Genomic DNA, 23,527 nt, shown 5'->3' on the forward strand with positions numbered 1-23,527 from the left:
AGATGCACTTCAATTTGGACCAAAGCAAAAAGGGGCATAGAGTTTGTAGTCATTTTTTCCTCACCTGGCACCATGCAATGTGAGGGAAATGAGAAAGCACCGGAGGATCCTGTTAACAGCAACTCACTTGAGGGTCTGTGGGTGTGGACAAACCACAGGAGAGATGTGCACATACACTGAGACCTGCTCTTCTACCAGAGAATGGCAGGGGATACAGGCCTGAAAGAGGTATTATTCAACAGTATTTGAGTGCTTATTATGTACTAGGTCTGAGGGATACAAGAATCAGATGTAAATGACTCCAGTGGTTATGGAACTTAATAGATTATAACTGGAGGAGACAAATAAAAAGTAAGCAAGCTAAAATAATTAAAAATAATTACAAGTTATAGTAAGTGCTCTAATAGGTTCAAACAATGTGGAGGTAGATTTAGATAAAGTGGTCAGGAACGGGCTTTCTGCGGGGGTGGTATATGAGCTGAGACCCAAAGGAAAAGGAACTAGTCATGTGAAATGTTAGGAAAAGAATATTCCAGGCAAAGAGAATAGCTGATACAAAGACCCCAAAGTGAAGAGGGCCTTCAAATGCTGGAGGAAGCAAAAGAAGACCAATGTGGCTAACAACTGTCTTCACATTTACAGATGCTCTTAATTGTTTTCATGTTTAAGAAGCTTTTAGACGAAGTCCAAAAGGAGATCTAGTCCACTGGGATGTTCTGAAACCTATTCTGTGCTCGTGGATCTCTGGACAGATTTTTATGCTGAACTATCTAAAAGAAACAGCTTTTATTTTCTGCCTGGTTATTTCCACAGGCCCCAGATTTCTGAGCAACCGTTTTTGTCTTTCCCCCCAGGAGGGTCAAGAATGATAAGAAAACCATTTCCTAAAATGCTTTTGCCGTAGGATCTGCCTGTTATGCTTATTAGTACCCGCAGTGTTCCTAGCACAGGACCTTGGCCATAAGAGGAACTCAGTGTTTGTTACATGATAAAAACTTCAATTCTTAGATAATTTTAGATCAGCAGTCTAAATGATGTACTTTGAGCTTTTGCTGACTTCGCTTTTGTTTTTTTCAGATGAAAAATGATAGGATAAAAGTATCCCTCTCCATGAAGGTTGTCAACCAAGGGACTGGGAAGGACCTTGACCCCAACAACGTTATCATTGAGTAGGTAAAATGTTTGGAAAGGCTGAGATCCTCCTACTTCTCAAACCACAGAATGCTGTAGTGAATCAGGCCCATCTGGGAACTCTACTATTTGTAGACTGTGATATTGATGAGTTATGTGACCTTTGTGAGCTTTGGTTTTTAGAGGTATAAAGTGTTATAGATAACACATTATTGCATGGAGTTCTAAGATGAAATGCTAACATGCACCTCCTAGCATAGAAGTGCACTGTCAATGGTTTCATTTCCTTCCCCTTATTCTTTTTCTGCTTCTGCCCTTTAACCAGTTAGCCAACAAGCATTCATCATGAGATATTTGTTATTTGCCTTTCTCCTAGCTCTGGGACTGAAAAAAGGCACAGACCATGTAGAAGGAATAACTCCAATGGGGTTTTAGACTCCTGCATCTTGAGATATGCTGTGTTCTGAACACAGCACCTTAATTTCACTGGCTCTTCTGACCTTTCATTTATGAATGGAAAATTTTCTCTGTAGGATACTGTCTGGTGATACAGGGAATTTGCTGTCTCAAAATCTTTCTTGGGGCTTCCCTGGTGGCGCAGTGGTTAAGAGTCCGCCTGCCGATGCAGGGGACGCGGGTTCGTGCCCCGGTCCGGGAAGATGCCACATGCCGCAGAGCGGCTGCGCCCGTGAGCCATGGCTGCTGAGCCTGCGCGTCCAGAGCCTGTGCTCCGCAACAGGAGAGGCCACAGCAGTGAGAGGCCCGCGTACCGCAAAAAAAAAAAAAAAAATCTTTCTTGAATACAGGCATACTTTGGAGATACTGTGGATTCGGTTCTGGACCATCACAATAAAGCAAATATCTTAATAAAGTGAATCACATGAATTTTTTGGTTTCCCAGTGCATATAAAAGTAATGTTTACACTATATTGTAGTCTATAAGTGTGCAATAGCATAATGTCTAAAAAACAATGTATGTACCTTAATTAAAAAATACTTTATTGCTTAAAAAATGCTCAAACAATGACAGCAGTAACATCAAAGATCTCTGATCAGAGATCACCATAACAAATATAATAATAATAATAATGAAAAAGTGTGAAATATTGCAAAATTACCAAATTTGATACAGAGACATAAAGTGAGCAAATACTGTTGGGAAAATAGTGCCAGTAGACTTGCTCAACTCAGGGTTGCCACAGACCTTCAAATTGTAGAAAATGCAATATCTGTGAAGCTCAATAAAACGAGGGTATACCTGTATATGCCAGTGGTTTCTAACCAGGGGTTCCTAGGTCGCTAATATCCCTTGAAGTAGTCTTGGGGGTTTATGAACTGTTTCAAGTATTTCAGAAAGCCAACTAAAAAATCATACATTTATCCTCAGGTTAACCATGACATTATTTCACTGCTTCTGATGATAAAATATCACATTCTTTGTCTCATGCTAATTGGGTGCTCTTAATGGCCATCATGTTATTGATTATTTTTTTAAAAATAAGAAAATAATAAATGTTGTTTGAGTGGGATCTTGGCGGCACAATGTTTGGAAACCCTTAGGTTTATAGTTCTGAGCAAAAACATTTTGGATATGAAGGAAATTTACCTAAAAGGAAGGGAAATTATATTTATTGAATACACACTATGTGCCAGGCATTATGCCAGGTGGTTTGTATACATCAATGCATCTAATTCTCATAACAACCTGCAAAGTGGGTGTTATCTCCATTTTACTTTATCTTCTTAGTTTTAGCTTGATGCTTGGTGATAACTTGCCTGTGGTTATATAACACTTTCTATTTACATTAGAAATCTTTTATAACTCTGAGCTCAGAAATGTTATTTAAGTCTGGCATTTACTGATTGCATTGTAGTAAATTACTTCTGCTCCAAAGAATCCTGTCTATACAGACTCATTAAAAGCAGTGAAATTTCCCAAAGCCACCCTTATAAGGATAAAATATAAAACAAGTAAGATAAAAGAGCTACTTCTCTTTCTCACAACAAGGGAGGGGAAGGGAAAGGACCCCCTGGTTTTATGATGAATGTGTCTTTATGTATGGACTACTTCTAGTAATGACTAAGTGACCGAACAGTAACTTTTGTTGTAAACTATTTCTAGACTGCATCTAGGAAAGAAGCAAGGCATAGTGGAATGATGACAGGTTTTAGAGTTAGACTTGAATCAGAAAGAGTCCTAGTTCTGCCACAAGCTAGTATACCACCCTGAGCAGATTAGCTAGCCTCTTTGAACCTCAGCTTCTTCAAAATGGAGGTAATGACACCTACATCTTAGAAATGATGATATGATTTAGATAAAATCTTGTTTATAAAGAGCCTAATTGTCTGATCTATAGTAGAAACTTAACATATAGTGGCTACTTGTAGTTATTGTTTTAAAGTTTCTTTGTTTTTCCTCTAATATCTGAGATTATCATACCCTTTCTTTTGAAAGAATATAGAAAACCCATGAGGCAGAGGCCACGTCTTATCTCCCATAGTGCCTAATGTACAGTAGTCGTTAAGTTAGTGCATCCATTTACTCATTATTCAACAAATATTTACTGGACTCATATTCTATTTGAGGTATAATGGCAATACCAAGGTTTCTGCCTAAGGACCTTACTGCCTAGTGTAATGAGATAATTATGCAAATAACTTTAATTTTAAGGCAACATGTAATAAATGTTAAAAGAGTGTTTTAAAGGAGGGATTCTAGGAATTAGCTTGAAGAGGAAGAGTTGATATTAGGCCCTGATGGTCAGAGAAGAGGTGGCAATTGAGCTAGGTCTTGAAGAATGGATAAGATTTTGTCAGGCAGCAGGGGAAAGAATAGTATTCCAGGCAGAAGAAATAGTTGGAGGAAAGGCATGAGGCAGGAAAGCACATGGCAATTCAGGCGTCTTGTTTAAGGAAAGAAGAGGGTATGGTCAGGTACTAGAATGTGGGGCTTGAAAGATACGTTGGGGTCAGATTGTGAACAGCTTTGAATAGCAGTCAAAGAATATGAATGTTTTTTAAAGTCTTTGAGTGGGAGGGACTCCTGAGCAGATTATTCTCTCCAGGTACCCCATTCTCTGACCTCACCCTGTTAGGCTCAGTATCTTCATGCTGTCTCCAGCTACACACAGTTTGTCAACTACCTTTCATTTTTCATTAAAATCTAGCTGTCTTATATTTCATCCCCTCAGGCCCCAAAGTATTAACGAGGTCATCTAATAAGTGAATCTGCAAATGGAAAGGGGTTAAATGTAGTGTCCAGTTAGGTTTAGCCGGCATTGTATAGTCTTTAGAAAGAGCATTTATGTATCGCCACACTGTAATTATCCATTTATATATCTCTTTCCACTGGTAGACTATCTAACTAGATACCATGTCCTATCTTTTTTTTTTTTTTTTCTTTTTCTTTTTGCGGTACGCGGGTCTCTCACTGCTGTGGCCTCTCCCGTTGTGGAGCACAGGCTCCGGACGCGCAGGCTCAGCGGCCATGGCTCACGGGCCCAGCCGCTCCGCGGCACGTGGGATCCTCCCGGACCGGGGCACGAACCCGTGTCCCCTGCACTGGCAGGCGGACTCTCAACCGCTGCGCCACCAGGGAAGCCCCATGTCCTATCATTTTAATGTACTCATTCATATCATTGTATTAGCACTGGTGCTTGCCACTGATTAAACTTTAAAACAAAGAAAGATTAATCCAACTATGTGTGCTGGATGGATTAGAGGCAGGGAGACCAGTAAATGAATTATTACTGTTTAGGTGAAATGTAATGAAGCCTAAACTAGCATGATGGCAATAAGGACAGAAAGGGAGACAGGTGGTGAGTGACACATTTGTTGAATTGGGCGTTAGGTGGGAGGTATGATTCGGCTTATAGTATGTTTGAATCTGCGGTGTATTGGAATTCATTATAATGAGGGTTTGATTAAGCTGCAACTCATAGTCACTTGAAACTCAGCTCTACAAATAAGGACATCCGAAAACAATGGAGTTTTCATGACTGTTCAAGTTATGTCCCCAAGATCCTGCCTTGGTGGGGTTTTCTGTTTGTTTGTTTGTTTAATTTTATTTTATTGTGGTGAGAACATTTAACATGAGATCCACCCTCTTAAGAAGTATTTAAGTGTATAATAGTATTGTTGACTATACATACAATGTTGTACATTAGATCTCCAGAACTCACTCATCTTTCTTAACTAAAACTTTATGCCTGTTGTTAAGTAACTCACTCACATTTACTTCTCCACTCTCCTCGCCTTGATTTTTGTTATTCAAGCTTCACCCTTTGAACTGACCCTCTCACATGACCCATACCAGTCAGTAGACCTCCTATCATTTGACTAAGATTCTTCTATGGCAAAAGCTAGGGATTTGAACAGACATTTTCAGAACTTAAACCATATGCTTTTCTGGTCTGTCCCAACTGGGAAGCCACTAGTCATATAGGCTATTTAAATGTAAAGTAATTAAAAGTAAATAAAATTTAGGGGCTTCCCTGGTGACGCAGTGGTTAAGAATCTGCCTGCCGGGCTTCCCTGGTGGCGCAGTGGTTGAGAGTCCGCCTGCTGATGCAGGGGATACGGGTTCGTGCCCCGGTCCGGGAGGATCCCACATGCCGTGGAGCAGCTGGGCCCGTGAGCCGTGGCCGCTGAGCCTGTTCGTCTGGAGCCTGTGCTCCACAACAGGAGAGGCCACAGCAGTGAGAGGCCCGTGTAACGCAAAAAAAAAAAAAAAAAAAGGAATCCGCCTGCCAATGACAATGACAGTGGCAGACAAAATAAATAAAATAAATAAATTTTTTTTTTAAAGTAAATAAAATTTGGTATCGAATTCCTCAATCACTAACCACATTTGAAGAGCATTTCAGAACGAGGGAACTGCCTGAGCAAAAGCAGTGAACCATCTGTGGAAAGTAAAATAGTCTGGTTTGCCTTGAGCATATTGTACAAGACGAGGCTGGGAAAGTAAGTTAGAGACAGACTGTGAAAGGCCTGGAATACCAAGGAGCTTGGACTTGATTTTCTGAGAAGTTTTTGAAGGTCTTTTAAACCCAGGAGTGACCTTGTAAGGATTGCAGGGGGCTTAGCAAGGTGAGTAATTATATCTTCATCCCCTGTGCATCAGTGAGATGGAATCTAGTCTCATTCATAATTATTAATTCAGAGCCTTGTCCTGAATGAAAAAGATTGTCATTTCATGTCATTTCTTTCACTGCCTGTTTCCTTATGCCCAGTGCTTTTCCTTTCTCCCTTCTACCTGACAAAACAAAACAGAAAAACAACATAGAGTATTAACTTGTAGTACCTCTGCCCACATCTCTTAAAAGGGCCAACAGTCAGTATCATTTCATTACAGGCAAGAAGAGAGGCGGAGGCGGTCCTTCCAGGATTACACTGGGCAGAAGATCACCCTCGAGGCTGTCCTGAACACTACCTGCAAGAAGTGTGGCTGTAAAGGTAAGGCGAAGTCTCTACCATTTCAGTTTTTCTCTCCTTGTGAATGGACCCTTTATGGGATGAGGGAGGCCCCCTGGTGTGAGTTAGCTCACTGTGGTTTTTAGCCAAATGCTGGCCTCACCTGCTCATCTGCTGTTCCTACTAGACTCACATTAGAGTTCATGGCTTGTTGCTTTTTCTGTTTCCTCTTCTGAATGCTGGCCCTGCCAGATACTACACCACCACCACTACTCCCCTCTCTCTACGGGTGATGCCCTGCCTGGGCAAGGTCCCCATGTACTATGCCAGGAGGAATAGAGTGTTGGATTATGATTAACACTCTAAATTTTTATCTCTAAGGATGATTATTGTTCTGCTGCAAAATTAAGTGACTTGGAAATATATTCCTTAAGGATCCAAGTCAAGCTCTTTCTTGCTTATTACCTTTATCTCTATAACTTCAGAGTTCTGAATACAGTACCTTTTTAGTAATGAAGAATACAGGCTAGTCACTTCCTTTTAGCTTTGTTTCTTCAAGTTTCCTCCAGTCCTACTCAAATATTAAAGAGCTCTTTCAGCCTGACTTCCCTTGTTGGAGCTATAATGAGAGGTATTGCCAGCTTCTCGTTTTCAGAGTGACCTCAATTTGTCACCCCTTCTCCCTAGCCTTTCACCTACCCAGCTCTCTTGATTTTTCTACAATGAGTGGTAGCAGATTTGTGCCCTGGTTGAAGTCGTGGGGTTTAAGCCCCAATTTATCATTAATGTAGAGGGAGGAAGGGAAAAATAAAATAGAAAGAATACTTCCTCATGAGTATTGTGGGACCATTTCCAGCATAGATATTTGGAAAACTCTATACTGTATTCTCCTTCCAGGCACCATCCCACTTCTGGACTCCGAGTTGCAAAGTAGTTTACACATAGCTTTTTGATGACTTCATCAAATTCTTTGTGCCCCTGAGAGAGGGTGTACAAAAAACTCAGACAAAACCAGCTGTGTAGCATCTGTTAAAGGGCCCCTTAACAGCAGTGTAGGCTCAGGGAGGGTGGGGTTCTCTTACCTTCAACTTGTGTCCACCAGGTGTTACATGAGGCAGAGAAGTATAATGAGAGATGGAATTTGGCCCAGGCAGGCCAAAGGTGGTTGGTTTTGGTGCAGCAGAAAGAGCACAGGGCAGGGAGATATGAGACCTGGGGTAAGTTTTAGCTCTGCTGCTGTCTGTGTGACCTTGAGGTACTTCTCTACTCTGGGCCTTCATGTCCTCTGCAAATGTAGTGTTGGATTTGATGATCTCTCAGGCCCTTGCCAGACCTGACAGTCTGTGAATGTTGAGTACCCCTAGGTGACTGCTGTCTTTCTGTGTGTTAGCTTGAATCTGAGTGCTGCCTTCCTGCTTGCTGCCTAAGAGCTGTCTTCCTTTAGGGCTTGGCCTGCCACTCGGCTCCCTCTGCTAAGTATTCCGCTCTCTGGAGCAGCCTTTCATTGTCAGGAATAAGTTCCAAATAGACCTTTAAAAATTCCTGAGCCCAGTTGCTAATGGAGGGCAGCACAAGCCTGTATCCTCACGTCCTATGCCATTTCCAAAGTGGTGCCAGTGTTTCCCACAGCTCTAGGACCAGATGCTTATCTGGCTCTGGTTAAGTGAGCAATGCCATCTTGAGGTGACAGAAAATCTGCTCTGAAGCCAACAGCTGCTCTGAATGAACTCATTAGCACCTCCTGAACGAGCCAGCCCTTCAGGAACTTCTAGGGAAGATCCACCTGCTAAGGTGGTGAGAGACTGCCTCTTCTCCCCCTACCTTTTCTACTTCTCTTCTGCAGGCCACTTTGCAAAGGATTGTTTCATGCAACCAGGTGGGACCAAGTACTCTCTGATACCTGATGAGGAAGAGGAGAAGGAAGAGGCAAAGTCAGCAGAGTTTGAAAAGCCTGACCCCACGAGAAATTCTTCTAGAAAAAGAAAGAAGGTTAGTGCTGTCTTTATTTTATTTATCGTATTGAGTTTTAAAATAAAAATATACTTTCTGCAGAAATTTTAGAAATACCGAAAAACATAAAGAACATTAGGATCTCTTGTAATCTTTCCACCCAGTGAGACTCTTATAGTAGTTTTGGTATATTCTAATATTTTTTCTAGGTAAATATATACATACATATAAATATATATATAATTTTCTAGGAAAGTATATATAATTTTCATATATGTATGTGTTTACATATAAACACACAATCATGGTCATACTAGGTATAGTTTATATTCTACTTTTTTCATTATATTTATCAAAAGCGGGGCTTCCCTGGTAGCGCAGTGGTTAAGAATCCACCTGCCAATGCAGGGGACACGGGTTCGAGCCCTGGCCTGGGAAGATCCCACATGCCACGGAGCAACTAAGCCCATGTGCCACAACTACTGAGCCTGCATGCCGCAACTACTGAAGCCCGTGCACCTAGAGCCTGTGCTCCACAACAAGAGAAACCACTGCAATGAGAAGCCCGCGCACTGCAACGAAGAGTAGCCCCCACTCGCCGCAACTGGAGAAAACCTGCGTGCAGCAACGAAGACCCAACGCAGCCAAAAGAATAAAATAAAATATATACATTTATATTTATCAAAAGCATTTTCTAGTATCCTTAAGTGTTCTTCAAAAACTTGATTTAAGAGCACCATATGATATTCTACCCTATGGCTATATGATGGTTTATTTAATAATTTTTCTATTGTGGGATATTTCTGATTACTTCCAACCTAAATCTTTGGCCATATCTCTAATTTCTTTCTTCGGATAAATTCCTAAGTAAGATTACTGAGTTAGGGCTTTAAGACTCTTGATACATCTTATCAAATTGTCTTTCCAGAAAGTACTTATTTTACACCCAGCAGAGGATAAGAGTGCCTGTCTTACTGAGTTGTATCTTCCATCTACTACTTCTAGCAAAACAATTCATAAAACAGACATTATTGTGGTGCAGGAAAAAATCAGTGCATTTGTAGCATACAGCATAGAGAGGAAATGAAAAAAAGCTATGGTATAGTTTGGTCAGAAATAGTTGTTCTCATGTAGTATAGTGTTTTTCTTTTTTTTTCTTTTTTTTTTTTGGCCACACACCACAGCATGTGGGACCTTAGTTCCCCGACCAGGGATCGAACCTGCTCACCCTGCATTGGAAGGCAGAGTCTTAACCACTGGACTGCTGGGGAAGTCCCTAGTGTAGTGGTTTTCTAATTGTGGCTGGTTATTAACTTTTGGGGGTTTTTTTGGTTTTGTTTTGTTTTTTCAAAGCTTTGGCAAACTTTTATTGAGTGGTCATTTTATTCCAGGCATTGCAAACCTAGGAATATAAAAACTATGATAAGGTCCTTGCCCTCAGTGGGCATTATCTACAAATTCAGTATTATCTTCATTTTTTAGATGAGGAGGAAGGTCCATTGTACCATTATTAAGAATTACCCCAAGGGCTTCCCTGGTGGCGCAGTGGTTGAGAGTCTGCCTGCCAATGCAGGGGACACGGGTTCGTGCCCCAGTCCAGGAAGATCCCACATGCCGCAGAGCGGCTGGGCCTGTGAGCCGTGGCTGCTGAGCCTGCGTGTCCGGAGCCTGTGCTCTGCAATGGGAGAGGCCACAACAGTGAGAGGCAAAAAAAAAAAAAAAAAAAAAAAAGAATTACCCCAAGTATATGGATAATAATATATCGATCTGTATATTCTTTCCCTGGGTGATCACATCCCTCCTAAGACTTCAGCTGCCCTGACCACTTTCACATCACTAAGTAATATCCCACTGATACTTCAGACGTTGGCTTGGAGTCAATCAGATGTAGGCTGAGGCCCTTCTGTGCTACTTACCAGCTATATAACTTAGGGCTCTTTAACTTCAGTTCCTTAACTGGCAAAGTAGGATCGTTGTGCTCCTTGAACAACCAAAACCCTTGTTTCTATCCTTCTACCTTGTATTAGTTTTAATGACAGCAGTAACCTCCCAGTCTCCCAAGAAAGAAACAATATGTAATTCATTTTCTTCTCCTTACTATCCCATGCCTAGTCAGTCACCAAGTCCTGTCCATGGTACCTTATAATATCCCAATTCTGTTCCTTCCTCCCACTCCCACTACTACTGTGCATTTCACCTGCTTCCCTCTCTCACTTATATTCAGACTATTGAACTAGCCTAGGGAGATTTTAAAACTACATATTTGCCTTCTACCTCTTGAGTACCAAGTTCACAGGGCCTGGGTCTGGGCATCTGATTGTTTTGAAAAAGCACCTTCTTTATCTCACTGCTCAATTCTGTTCATTAATATGATTTTTTGCCCTCTGCTTTAATTCTGAATGTGGACTGCTCGAGGCTGTGGCTGTTTTTATTACTCCCTTCTCTTCTCTAACTACCTTCTCCCTAAGTGATCTCATCCTGTCCAGTGGTTTTGAATACCATTTATGTGCTAATAATCCCCCAATTAAGTATATGTATCCTTTTTTAAATCCAAGTCTGTAATTCTCCAAGTCTGTAATTCTCTCTCTAACTTTTTCTCTGGAACTTCAAATTTAGATATTCAACTGCCTATTTGACATCTCCATCTGATTGTCGAGTTGACATCAAGCTTAGCACACTCCAAAACTCTTCAATGTTCCTCCTACCCAAGGCTGCTCCCTTCATATTCCTCCTTATCTCAATGAATGGGTCACCAGTTGCTGAAACCAAAATCTGCAGCCTTTGGGTATAGTGTTGTTGTTGTTCTAATTGTAGTAAAAGATATGTAACGTAGGGGCTTCCCTGGTGGCGCAGTGGTTGAGAGTCCGCTTGCCGATGCAGGGGGCGTGGGTTCGTGCCCCGGTCCGGGAGGATCCCACATGCCGCGGAGCGGCTGGGCCCGTGAGCCGTGGCCGCTGAGCTTGCGCGTCGGAGCCTGTGCTCCGCAACGGGAGAGGCCACAGCAGTGAGAGGCCCGCGTACCGCAAAAAAAAAAAAAAAAAAAAAAAGATATGTAACATAAATTTTACTGTCTTAATCTTTTTTTTTTTTTTTTTTTTTTTTTTGGCGGGAGGCCGTGCTGCACAGCTTGTGGATTTTAGTTCACCAACCAGGGATTGAACTCGCCCCCTCGGCAGTGAGAGTGTGGAGTCCTAACCACTGGACCACCAGGGAATTACCCCGTCTTAACTGTTTTTAAGTGTACAGTTCTTTGGCATTAAGTAAATTCATATTATTGTGCAATCATCACCACCATCCATCTCTAATACTCTTTTCCTTTTTTTTTTTTTTTTTGCTGCATTGGGTCTTCGTTGTGGTGCGCGGGCTTCTCATTGCGGTGGCTTCTCTTGTTGGGGAGCACGAGCTCTGGGCACGCGGGCTTCAGTAGTTGTGGCTCACGGGCTTAATTGCTCCGCAGCATGTGGGATCTTCCCAGACCAGGGATCGAACCCGTATCTCCTGCATTGGCAGGTGGATTCTTAACTACTGTGTCACCAGGGAAGTCCCTCTAGTACCCTTTTCATTTTGTAAAACTGAAACTCTATACCTATTAAACAATAACTCCTCATTCTCCTTTCCTCCCAGCACCTGATAACCACCATTCTACTTTCTGTCTGTATGATTTAGACTACTCTAGGTATCTTATAAAGTGGAATTATATAGTATTTGTTTTTCTGTGACTGACTTACTTGAGTCAGCATGATGTCCTCAAGGTTCATCCATGTTATAACATGTGTCAGAATTTCCTTCCTTTTTAAGACTGAAAATATTCCATTGTATGCATATACCATATTTTGCTTATTCATTCATTCGTTGTTGATACTAGGATTGTTTCCACCTTTTGGCTTTTGTGAATAATGCTGCTGTGAACATAGTTGTACAAATATTTCTTTGAGATCTTGCTTTCAATTTTGGGGGGTATATACCCAGAGTGGAGTTGCTGGATCATATGGTAATTCTTTTCTTTTTTTTAAAATTTATTCATTTAGTTTATTTATTTATTTTTTGGCTGTGTTGGGTCTCCATTGCTGTGCATGGGCTTTCTCTAGTTGCGGCAAGTGGGGGCTACTCTTCGTTGTAGTGTGCGGGCTTCTCATGGCAGTGGCTTCTCTTGTTGCAGAGCGCGGGCTCTAGGCGTGCGGGCTCAGTAGTTGTGGCTCGTGGGCTGTAGAGTGCAGGCTCAGTAGTTGTGGCGCATGGGCTTAGTTGCTCCGTGGCATGTGGGATCTTCCCAGACCAGGGCTCAAACCCGTGTCCCCTGCATTGGCAGGCGGATTCTTTAACCACTGCGCCACAGGGAAGTCCCATATGGTAATTCTATTTTTATTTTTTTGTGGAACCACCATACTGTTTTTCACAGCAGCTGCACCATTTCATATTCCTACCAACAGTGCCCAAGGGTTCCAATAGAGCATAGTGTTTTATTATTGTCAATTAGGTAAAAATGGATGATGTTGTTGTTCAGTTGTTCAATTCTTCTGTCTTTTCTCATTTTTTCTTTTTTTTTTAAATTTCTTTTTAATTCCCAGGAAAGGGTTGTTAACATATCCAATCAGAACATGTCTCTTCCTGTTTAAAATCCTTCAGTGATTTCCCATTGTACTTTAAAAAAAATCCAGACTGCTTCCTGTGAAAACAAACTGTCTAACCCTAGTCCTCTTCAAGTACTGCCTTTAGCAGGCAGTAAATTATATCTAGCTAAAACATTGATGTGTCTTTTTTTTAAATTAATTTATTTATTTGGTTGCACCGGGTCTTAGTTGCAGCACGTGGGCTCCTTAGTTGTGGCATGCGAACTCTTAGTTGCGGCATGCATGTGGGATCTAGTTCCCCAACCAGGGATCAAACCCAGGCCCCCTGCATTGGGAGCGTGGAGTGTTAACTGCTGCACCACCAGGGAAGTCCCTGTTGTGTCTTTTTTATGTATTTATTTTTATAGTTATCTTCTGCTTAAGACAAGGGCTGCAAGTTTTCTGTTTACAGTGCTGTTATAAAGTTTCCCTTTTAAGTAGGACTTTTTAAAGCAGAAATTCAGATATTAAGAAAAAATTTAAGTAAAAAAATAGCAGTTTATAAACACACGGAATGAAAATTGTGGCACTATTATATGAAAGAATGGCACATGGAAGACACTGATTTAGAGCAGTGGGGATATTATTTTAATTTGGTACTATTCTCCTGTGAACCAAATAAATAGAAATTAACAAAGGCCCCTACTTCAAGCGCTGACCTCCAGAAGCCTTCTGCAAACCTTCAGCATTTCCATGTTTAGCCTAACTCCCTCACAGAGGCAACTGTCCCCAACCCTGCAAGCAGTACTGCTTTTTTTGTGTGTGTGGTATGCGGGCCTCTCACTGTTGTGGCCCCTCCCGTTGCTGAGCACAGGCTCCGGACACGCAGCTTCAGCGGCCATGGCTCATGGGCCCAGCCGCTCCGCGGCATGTGGGATCTTCCCAGACCGGGGCACGAACCCGTGTCCCCTGCCTCGGCAGGCAGACTCTCAACCACTGCGCCACCAGGGAAGCCCAGTATTGCTTTTAAAAAAAAATTTTTTTTAATTGAAGCATGGTTGATATACAATATTATATAAATTACAGATGTGCAATATAGCAATTTACAATTTTTAAGGTTGTATTCCATTTATAGTTATTATAAAATATTGGCTCTCTTCCTCGTGTTGTACAGCAGGGGTCCCCAACCGTCCTCCCCACCTGCCCCTCGGAGCCGCACAGCAGGAAGTGAGGGAGGGAAGCTTCATCTGCCGCTCCCCATCACTCGCATTACAAACTGAACCATCCCCCCATCCCCCATGGAAAAATTGTCTTCCACAAAACCAGTCCCTGGTGCCAAAAAGGTTGGGGGACCGCTGTGGTACGGTGTATCATTGTAGCTTATTTTATGCATAATAGTTTGAGTGTTGCTTATTTTTGAACACAGGGTTTGGCTTTACATATCTTTATTCTTGATGCTAGCCTTCCTCATAGAGGTCTGAGGACTTGATGTAAAGAGGGAAATGGGAAGCTTCCACCATATTACCTCATTATTTAAATATAAAACAAAAGAAGGGCAACCCATAATCTTACTACTTTACCAGAATCTATATTATTGTGGCACATATTTTCTTCTAGCTGTTTTCAAATGCATGTTTTACCTAGATGTAATTAAAATGTATGTATAATTTTGTTTCCTGTTTTTTACTTTGTCATATCATCTTTCCATTTTTGCCACAGTTTTTTTTTTTTAATAAATTTATTTATTATTTTTGGCTGTGTTGGGTCTTCACTGCTGCACACAGGCTTTCTCTAGTTGCGGCAAGTGAGGGCTACTCTTTGTTGTGGTGCGCAGGCTTCTCATTGCGGTGGCTTCTCTTGTTGTAAAGCACAGGCTCTAGGCGTGCGGGCTTCAGTAGTTGTGGCGCACAGGCTCTAGAGTGCAGGCTCGGTAGTTGTGGCGCACGGGCTTAGTTGCTCTGCAGCATGTGAGATCTTCCTGGACCAGGGCTCGAACCCATGTCCCCTGCATTAGCAGGAGGATTCTTAACCACTGTGCCACCAGGGAAGCCCACCACATAGTCTTAAAATGCTCATTTGCAGTGGCTATGCAATATTACATTAGGTGGATGCTGAGGAATTCCTTTTCTGAAGGCAGTAGAGGATGTACTTAAGAACCTGGGCTGTGGAGACAGACTGCCTGGCTTCTAATCTCAGTTGGGTCACCTCCTCACTGTGGAACTTAGGCTAATTACTAAACTTCTCTGAATCTGTTGCCTTTATAAAATGGGAACAATAAGCATCTACTTCATAAGGTTGTTAGGATGCGGAGATGCACGTAAAACTCTGAGCATGGTGCCTGCATACAGCAAAGCCCAGTGCGTGTCAGCTACTAGTAGCTGTTGCTTAAAAACAGAGGCTTTATCATCACTGTGCAAGAGGTGCAGAGTGCACCTCTTTCACTGTTGGTGGGAATGTAAATTGATGCAGTCACTATGGAGAACAGTTTGGAGGCTCCTTAAAATACTAAAAATAGAACTACCATACGACCCAGCAATCCCACTGCTGGGCATATACCCTGAGAAACCATAAGTCAAAAAGAGTCATGCACCACAATGTTCATTGCAGCTCTATTTACAATAGCCAGGACATGGAAGCAACTAAGTGTCCATCGACAGATGAATGGATAAAGAAGATATGTGGCACGTATATACAATGGAATATTACTCAGCCATAAAAAGAAATGAAATTGAGTTATTTGTAGCGAGGTGGATGGACCTAGAGTCTGTCATACAGAGTGAAGTAAGTCAGAAAGAGAAAAACAAATACCATATGCTAACACATATATATGGAATCTAAAAAAAAAAAAAAAAAAGCTTCTGAAGAACCTAGGGGCAGGACAGGAATAAAGACACAGACATAGAGAATGGACTTGAGGACACGGGAAGGGGGAAGGGTAAATTGGGAAGAAGTGAGAGAGTGGCACAGACATATACACTACCAAATGTAAAATAGATAGCTAGTGGGAAGCAGCCGCATAGCACAGGGAGATCACCTCAGTGCTTTGTGCCCACCTAGAGGGGTGGGATCGGGAGGATGGGAGGGAGACACAAGAGGGAGGAGATATGGGGATATATGTATATGTATAGCTGATTCACTTCGTTATAAAGCAGAAACTAACACACCATTGTAAAGCAATTACACTGCAATAAAGATATTAAAAAAAAGAAAAAAGAGGCTTTGTGGTCAGAGACTGGGTTTAAGTACAGACACTGGGTTCAAAAAGTTCTTTATATATTCTAGATGTCAGTCTCTTATCAGATATATGACTTGCAAATATTTTCTCCCATTTTTTGGATTGCCTTTTCACTCTTGGTAGTGTTCTATTTTTATTTTTCAGATTTACATTAAAAAAATTGTGGTGAACAAACCCGTAAAACTTATACCGTCTTAACCATCTTTAAGTACAGTTCAGGAGTGTTAAGTATGTTCACATACTAAGTATATGATAGTGTCTTCTAATGTACAAACATTTTCCATCATGATGAAGTCCAGCTTATATATTTTTTTCTTTTGTTTCCTGTACTTTTGGTGTTATGTTCAAGAAATCATTGCCAAATCTAACGTCATGAAGCTTTTTCCTTCTGTTTTCTTCTAAAAGTTTTATAGCTTTAACTCTTACATTTAGATCTTTGATCCACTTTTTGAGGGTTTTTTGTTGTTGCTGTTTGTTTGTTTGTTTTAACATGGTGTAAAGTAAGGTTCCAACCTCATATTTTTGCATGCAGATATCCAGTATCCCCAGCACCATTTGTTGAAAAGACTGTCATCCCCAGCACCATTTATTGAAAAGACTGTCCTTTCCCCATTGAATGGTCTTGGCATTCTTTTCAGAAGTCATTTGACTGTACACATGAGGGTTTATTTCTGACTCTTCATTCCATTCCATTGGTCCATATGTCTGTCTTTTTGCTAGAGCCACACTGTTTTGAATGCTCTAACTTCATAGTAAGTTTTGAAATCAAGAAATGTGAGTCCTCCAACATTGTTCTTTTTCAAGTTATTTTGGCTCTTTGGGGGTCCCTTGAGATTCCATATGAATTTTAGGATGAAATTTTCTGATTTTGCAAAAAATGTCATTGGGATTTTGGAAGGGTTGCATCAAATCTGTAGATTACTTTGTGTAATATTGACGTCTTAACCATATTAAGTCTCCCAATCCATGAACATTAATGTTTTTCCATATATTTGTGTTGTCTTTAATTTCTTTCAACGTTGTTTTGTAGTTTTCAGTGTACAAGTATTTTTGCCTCCTTGGTTAAGTTTATTCCTAAATATTTTATTCTCTTTGATGCTATGGAATTGTTTTGATGCTATGGAATTGTTTTGTTAATTTTCTTTTCGGATTGCTAATTGTCAGTATAGAGAAATACAACTGATTCTTGTGTGTTGATTTTGTATCCTGCAACTTTTCTGAATTCACTGATTAGTTCTAACAGTTTTTTTGTGGAATCTTTAAGATTTTCTACATGTAAGATGATGTCTACAAATAGGCAATTTTACTTGTATAGTAGAGCTGGATTTTTAATTGTGATTCTATTTGTATGTTCTAGGAGTTTTTCATTCTCTTTTAACCTTTTAGGGGTTAAATGGTATTTGTCAGGTTCCTGAAGTTGTTCTGCAGATATCTCACTTCTGTGGGTCTTTGGTTGTTTTTGTATTGCTTAATACACCTGGTGCAATTAGTTATTGCTTTGCTTCTAAAGCTGCTTTGAGATGTGTATTTCAGTTCACCAAAATAATTATGAAGGATCTGCTAGGTATGAGGCGCTTTATGACCTGCTTAGTCAACTCATTATCCTACCCTCTGTCGCTCTTCACTTAGTAGAGAAATGGTCTGATGAACAATGGCAGTAATAATCATCATACCTTATTATTTTTAAAGTACCTTTGTGTATATGAACTTCTAACTCATGAGTCCTCTTTGATTAAAAAGTGCTCCAGGGGGCTTCCCTGGTGGTGCAGTGGTTGAGAGTCCGCCTGCCGATGCAGGGGACACAGGTTCGTGCCCCGGTCCGGAAAGATCCCACATGCCGCGGAGTGGCTAGACCCGTGAGTCATGGCCGCTGAGCCTGCGCGTCTGGAGCCTGTGCTCCACAACGGGAGAGGCCACAACAGTGAGAGGCCCGCGTACAGCAAAAAAAAAAAAAAAAAAAAGTGCTCCAGGGAGCTGAAACTGTAAAAACTTCCCCCTTGATGCCCATTGTTTCTACCAAGATATCTTCTAGGTCATTATCTTTTCACCTTGTCGTTAATCTCTTTATTATCTTTTATGCCTTATATTTGTTTAGTACTTACAGTTCATAAAATATCTTTTTTTTTTTTTCTTTTTTTTTTGGCCACGCTGCACAGCATGCAGGATCTTAGTTCCCCGACCAGGGATTGAACCCATGCCCCCTGCAGTGGAAGCGTGGAGTCTTAACCACTGGACCGCCAGGGAAGCCTCAAAATATCTTCATTTTTTATTTTGTTTTATCCTTACACAATCCTGTGTGGTAGCCAGAGTAGGCATTATTATCCCACCATTTTACACCTTAGGAAAATGGAGATTAAGAGAAATTGTCTCACCTGAAGTCACACAACTATAAGAGATAGTGCTGAAATAAGAACCCAGTTCTTCAGATTACTAACCCAATATTCTTTTCTATACCACACTTCTACCATTAATCCATTTAGCTCTTCAATTATTTATTTACTCAACAACTATGTATTGAGTGCCTCACACTTTTCTTTTGTGCATTGTGTTAGGTGAGTGACTTATCAGGTCTTATAAGGTCACTTTTGGGCCAGTTTTTGCTCTGTTACCAGCTACCCTTAGTAATCATCTGATGTTATCTATTGATTTTTTTTTTAAATTTTCAAATGTGTTTCATTTATTTGCTTTACGTGAATTTGTATTCCTTAAATGTATTTCACCAAGCTGATAAAGTGAATTGCTCTAGGGATATGCTCTCTATTGATCTGTTTTTGTTCACAACCATAAACCAAGTTTCCAGGCCTCCTGTTTCTTTCCCCCATCTAAATCTTTGATTCCAACAGGTTGGCTTTCCTTATCAGTAAAAATTTCTACCTGAGATGGATATTTTGGAGTGTGCAAGAGTGGCAGATTTGGACACCTGTTCCAGCACTAGTTGGCTCTGGGCCATCCAGAATTAGAACCAGAAAGTCAAAAACAGTCTACTGGGTTCTCATCTCTGCTTCTTTACAAGACTGCTTCATTGTCCCACTTCTTTCTGCAGTCTGGTAGAAGAGAATGTCTAATGTAAAGTCTCTAAGACAGGAGAAGGTGCTAGGCATGTTGGGAAATCAGGAAATGGCCAGGATAAAGAAAGGGTGTCACCTGTTTCAGATAGTGCCTGGCACATATAGGCATGCACCTTTGAATTGATAGACTCCATCGTATGTGCCATGTGTAACTCCCCAGGTTCCTTCACTCAGTGAGGCCTACCCTCAGTTTGGAGAGTAATAGGGACTGACTCCTGCTGCTGCTGGTGAGTAGGGGCAGGAGTAAGAGATCTTTCTAGCCCTGAGCCCCCCACCTCATACATGAATTGAATGCATGTCCTTGTCCAAAAATCTAGTATATATTGGTTTAGTTCTATGCAATACCTATTCAGTACCATGATGGTTTTCATCCCAGTGTCTGAAAATTATGTCATTTTTGTTGGGCATAATTAGAACAGGAGGAAGCTGTGTGTTGCAAATGGAAATGGGCTATGAAGAGGTTGATAAAATAGGAATAAAGGTTTTTGTAGTGAAGCCCTGGATAATCTTTCATGAACCTGTGGTATGTGCTTTGCTAGCCTCTTTCACTTATCATATGCCATCATGGGTCTTTCTGAATCAGGCTGTATTATGAGGAAGCATCTGCTTTGGGGATCAGGCTGCTGACTTATTTTAATGAAGTTTAGCTACATTTGATCCAGAATATAATTTTCTTCCTTTCATATGGCTACTATAATTACTCTCTGCTGTACTATTATTAGAAGAACAGAAACAGGAATGTCATCCCCTTGGCTGCAGTGCTGGCTCTGTTCTGTTCTCCAGAGAACTTCTGGTGCCTATCTGAGAGAGATGTTGCCAGTCCTGGGCCTGCTCTGCTGGAGCACAGAGAGTCGTCCAGTGTAGTCTGCTTGGAAGCCTTCAGGATTCTCCTTCTTCTATGGAATAAAGTCTGAGTTCCTTTAAGACTCTTCACAATCTGTCCAACATCCCAGCATCATCTCTCACCAGTGCCTTCCCTCACACACTGCACTCCAACCTCATTCATTAGACGAATTTCTGTTGTGTGCCAAGTTCTGTTCTAGTCACTGCAGCAACAATAGCGAACAGAACAGGAAAATCCCAGTCTTCACGGCACTTACTTTCTAATGGGAGTCACGGACAATGAACTAGTAAATACATATAAAATAATACTAATATTTCAAGTACTGAAAAGTGCTACGGAGAAAAATCAGTTTGGTGATGAGAGCTAGGGAGTGCTAGAATGGGGTAAGGGGATAGCTGACTTGCCATTCTAGACAGGATGGTAAGGGCAGACCTTTCTCATAAAGCATCATTAGAGTGGATCTTTGAAGGAAGTGAGAAAGCAAGCTACTACTCAGATAAGTGGTGAGAGAACATTTCAACAAGTACAATAGTTAGATATTGGGAATGAGCTTGGCATGTTTAAGGAACAGTAAGGAGGCCAGTGTAGCTGGAGGAAGTGAATGAGTTAGAGGAAACCAGGGCCTTACAGGAGAATCTGAGGACTTCAGCTTTCACTTAGAGTGAGATGGATGTCATCAGGCATTTTACTAGAGGGATGACATGATCTGACTTATCTTTTAAGAGAATTATTCTGGCTACGGTATGGAAATTAGATGGTTAGAAGGCAAAAGTGGAAGTAGCAAGCTAGTTAATAGATAGTATTAGTAATCCACATGATCAAGTAAATGAAGCCTAAGAACTGACCATAAATTTGGCCATGTGGAGATCACTGGTAACTTTGACAAGAGCTGTTTCAGTAGAGTGGTGGGTTGACAACCTGGTTAAAATTGTTTAGGAGGGTTGTTCTTTTTTCAAAGTGGGAACTATTATAGCACATTTGTTTATTTTGGGGAATGAGCCATTAAAGAAGGAAAAATTGATGCAGGAGAGAGGGGACAATTCCTGGACCAATGTCTTTGAGTAGGAAAGAAGGGATGGGATCCCGTACAAGGTAAGTATGCCACACAGGATCTTTCAGGCATTTGCTTCATTCTGTCTTCCATCTGGCTGGAAGGCCCTCAGTCCCCTTCTTCTGTCTCCACTACTCCACCTGCCAAAGCCATATTCATCCTTCAAAAGCACAACACATTACATATCCTCCGTGAGGCCATCCTCAAATTCCTCAGACATAGTTGATTTCTTTCCCTTGTGTGTCCATGGCATGTTGTTTGTACTTTTCTTACATCACTTCCATGGACTGCCTAGTATCTTAATTAAACTTTCTCCTTGATTAGTGTATCCCTTGAAGGCTTCTGTTCCCTGATTTCTAAGGTCATTCAAGTACTGTAAGAGACAAATTAGTTAATAGATATTACTGGCTCTTAGAAGGTACTCAACAAATATTTGTTGAATGAATGTACTGTATGGTTATTGGGAGTTATTCTTTCCCTTGTTTGATGAGGTTGGCTCAGGTTTGGAGGAATGGTGCCAGTCACCACTCCTGAGCTACTGAATGTGTTTACTTTGCATGCAACTATGGCTTTGCACTGGTAGGTACTCTGTATTTGTCTGAATTCTATTAAAAATCTATTCTTATCTCCTAAGCAACACTGTATGTAACTATGGCCCTCTAAAATGCTTTATAGGTAGTAAAGTTCAGTAAATATTTGTGAGTTGATTAATAACCTTCTCCCTCTGGTCTTACCCCTTCCAAGCTATGATAAACTGGTACAAATTCTAACCAGGAATCACCCTCTATCCTACTTGATAAAAATTAACCCTAGAGAATCAGTTTGAGAATCAAATTATCTCTTGAGAATCAGTCATTTCTCAAGAATAAGAGAATAAATAACCAGTGCGTTCTCAAGAATAATTCTTAAGAATAAATAAAACAGAATAAATGCTTGCTTGCTTGCTTGATTTCTGGCTAGATCAGTGCCTTTGGGCTAGCAAATGCTAAGTTAGGTGCTGGCTTTAACACACAGAGCTAAAAAGAACATCTAATTTGGGGCCCAGCCTGAGTCAAATCCAGGTTCTACCATTTGGGCAAGTTACTTTATCTCAGTAAACCTCTCTGAAGTTATAATTTTCTTTCCTGAAAATATAGAGATTATTATGCCCACTTAATAGATTTGTTTTGAAGGTCATGGGGTATGAGTTCAAAATGCCCAGCCCAGCATCTAGAAAATTAGGTACTCAATAAGTGTTAACTGCTGTTACTCCCCTTTCTCAGTTTTTGTTTTTTTCTCACGCTGGGCTGCTGCTAACCTTTTTTTAGAACTATAGAGAAAGTGGATGGGCTAGCTGCTGTAGCACAGGATATGTGCTTCTCAGAGAGAGGTTTTGAGCAATGGCTTCTTTCCCCTGCCCCTCCGGCCTGTCTACCATGAGCTCACACTTCTGGGTCATTACCCTTTACCTTATGCTCCTCTTCCCCTGTGTGATCTGGGACCTGATCTGATCAAGGGACCAGAAGCTAGCTTCACCTCTGACTTTCCAACTTCATCTCTACTCCAACTCCCAACTTTCCTCTTGAACTACAACATATGAAGTAATTTTTGTTCTCTAGCTCAAGGTTAGAGGCAAAATGAAAATGATGCCACCTGCTGGAGAACTAGATTTTCTTAATTCGGGTTGCAAAAGAGCTTTTACATCAAGATTGAGGTCTAGAAAGCCATCTCCCCGAGTCCTCCTTGCTACCTGGAGTCAACGTTCTAGCTTGCCAGGGTTCTCTAGTGATTTGCTTTCCTCTTTCCTCCTTCTGAGCCTGTATCATTGAGAAAGTGGAAATAACGCCAAACTCTGAGTTAGAAAGTGTAACATTCTTGTCTCGTCTTTGGTCACTTCTTTGAGTTGCAGTTTTCACCTCTGTAAAATAGCAATAATAATTCCTGACTTCTGACCTTCCCAGATTATTATTACAAGATACGAGATGCAGGAAGTTTGATAAACTAAAGTGCTATTTGTTTTTAAGGAAGTATTATTACTTTCCTTTCTCATTTATGTATCCAGGCTGGGCCAGTCTTGGGGGAATTGGTGCCAGACTCTGCATCTGCTTGTTTACTTTCCCAGGACTCTGTCCTACCTAAGGGGCAGAGACTGGTGAGGCTGCCAAGCCCATGTAGCCTGTGATTGACTTCCATTATCTTGCCGTCTAGGAAATTGCAACACCATAAGCCAAACCATGGATTTGCCGACTCTCAACTTCTCCCAGCCATGGTTCCTACAGCTTGATAACTTGGGCCTGGGAAGCTTCC

The 23,527-nt window shown here is 41.1% G+C and overlaps 1 protein-coding gene across 3 annotated transcripts in view; it reads left to right on the top strand.

Moving 5' to 3' along the window:
* The window catches only part of ZCCHC17 (zinc finger CCHC-type containing 17), a 55,023-nt gene that overhangs the window by 27,596 nt on the left and 3,900 nt on the right, over positions 1-23,527 (top strand). For all 3 annotated transcript variants that reach the window (XM_082613053.1, XM_082613052.1, XM_082613054.1), the window contains exons 5-7: positions 1,078-1,169; positions 6,485-6,585; positions 8,387-8,532. In XM_082613053.1, the coding sequence (XP_082469179.1) occupies positions 1,078-1,169; positions 6,485-6,585; positions 8,387-8,532 (339 nt within the window). The remainder of the gene's footprint in view (positions 1-1,077; positions 1,170-6,484; positions 6,586-8,386; positions 8,533-23,527) is intronic.

This window comes from Mesoplodon mirus, assembly GCF_964341445.2.
Source record: "Mesoplodon mirus genome assembly, chromosome: 3".
In the NCBI taxonomy this organism is placed as follows: domain Eukaryota; kingdom Metazoa; phylum Chordata; class Mammalia; order Artiodactyla; family Ziphiidae; genus Mesoplodon; species Mesoplodon mirus.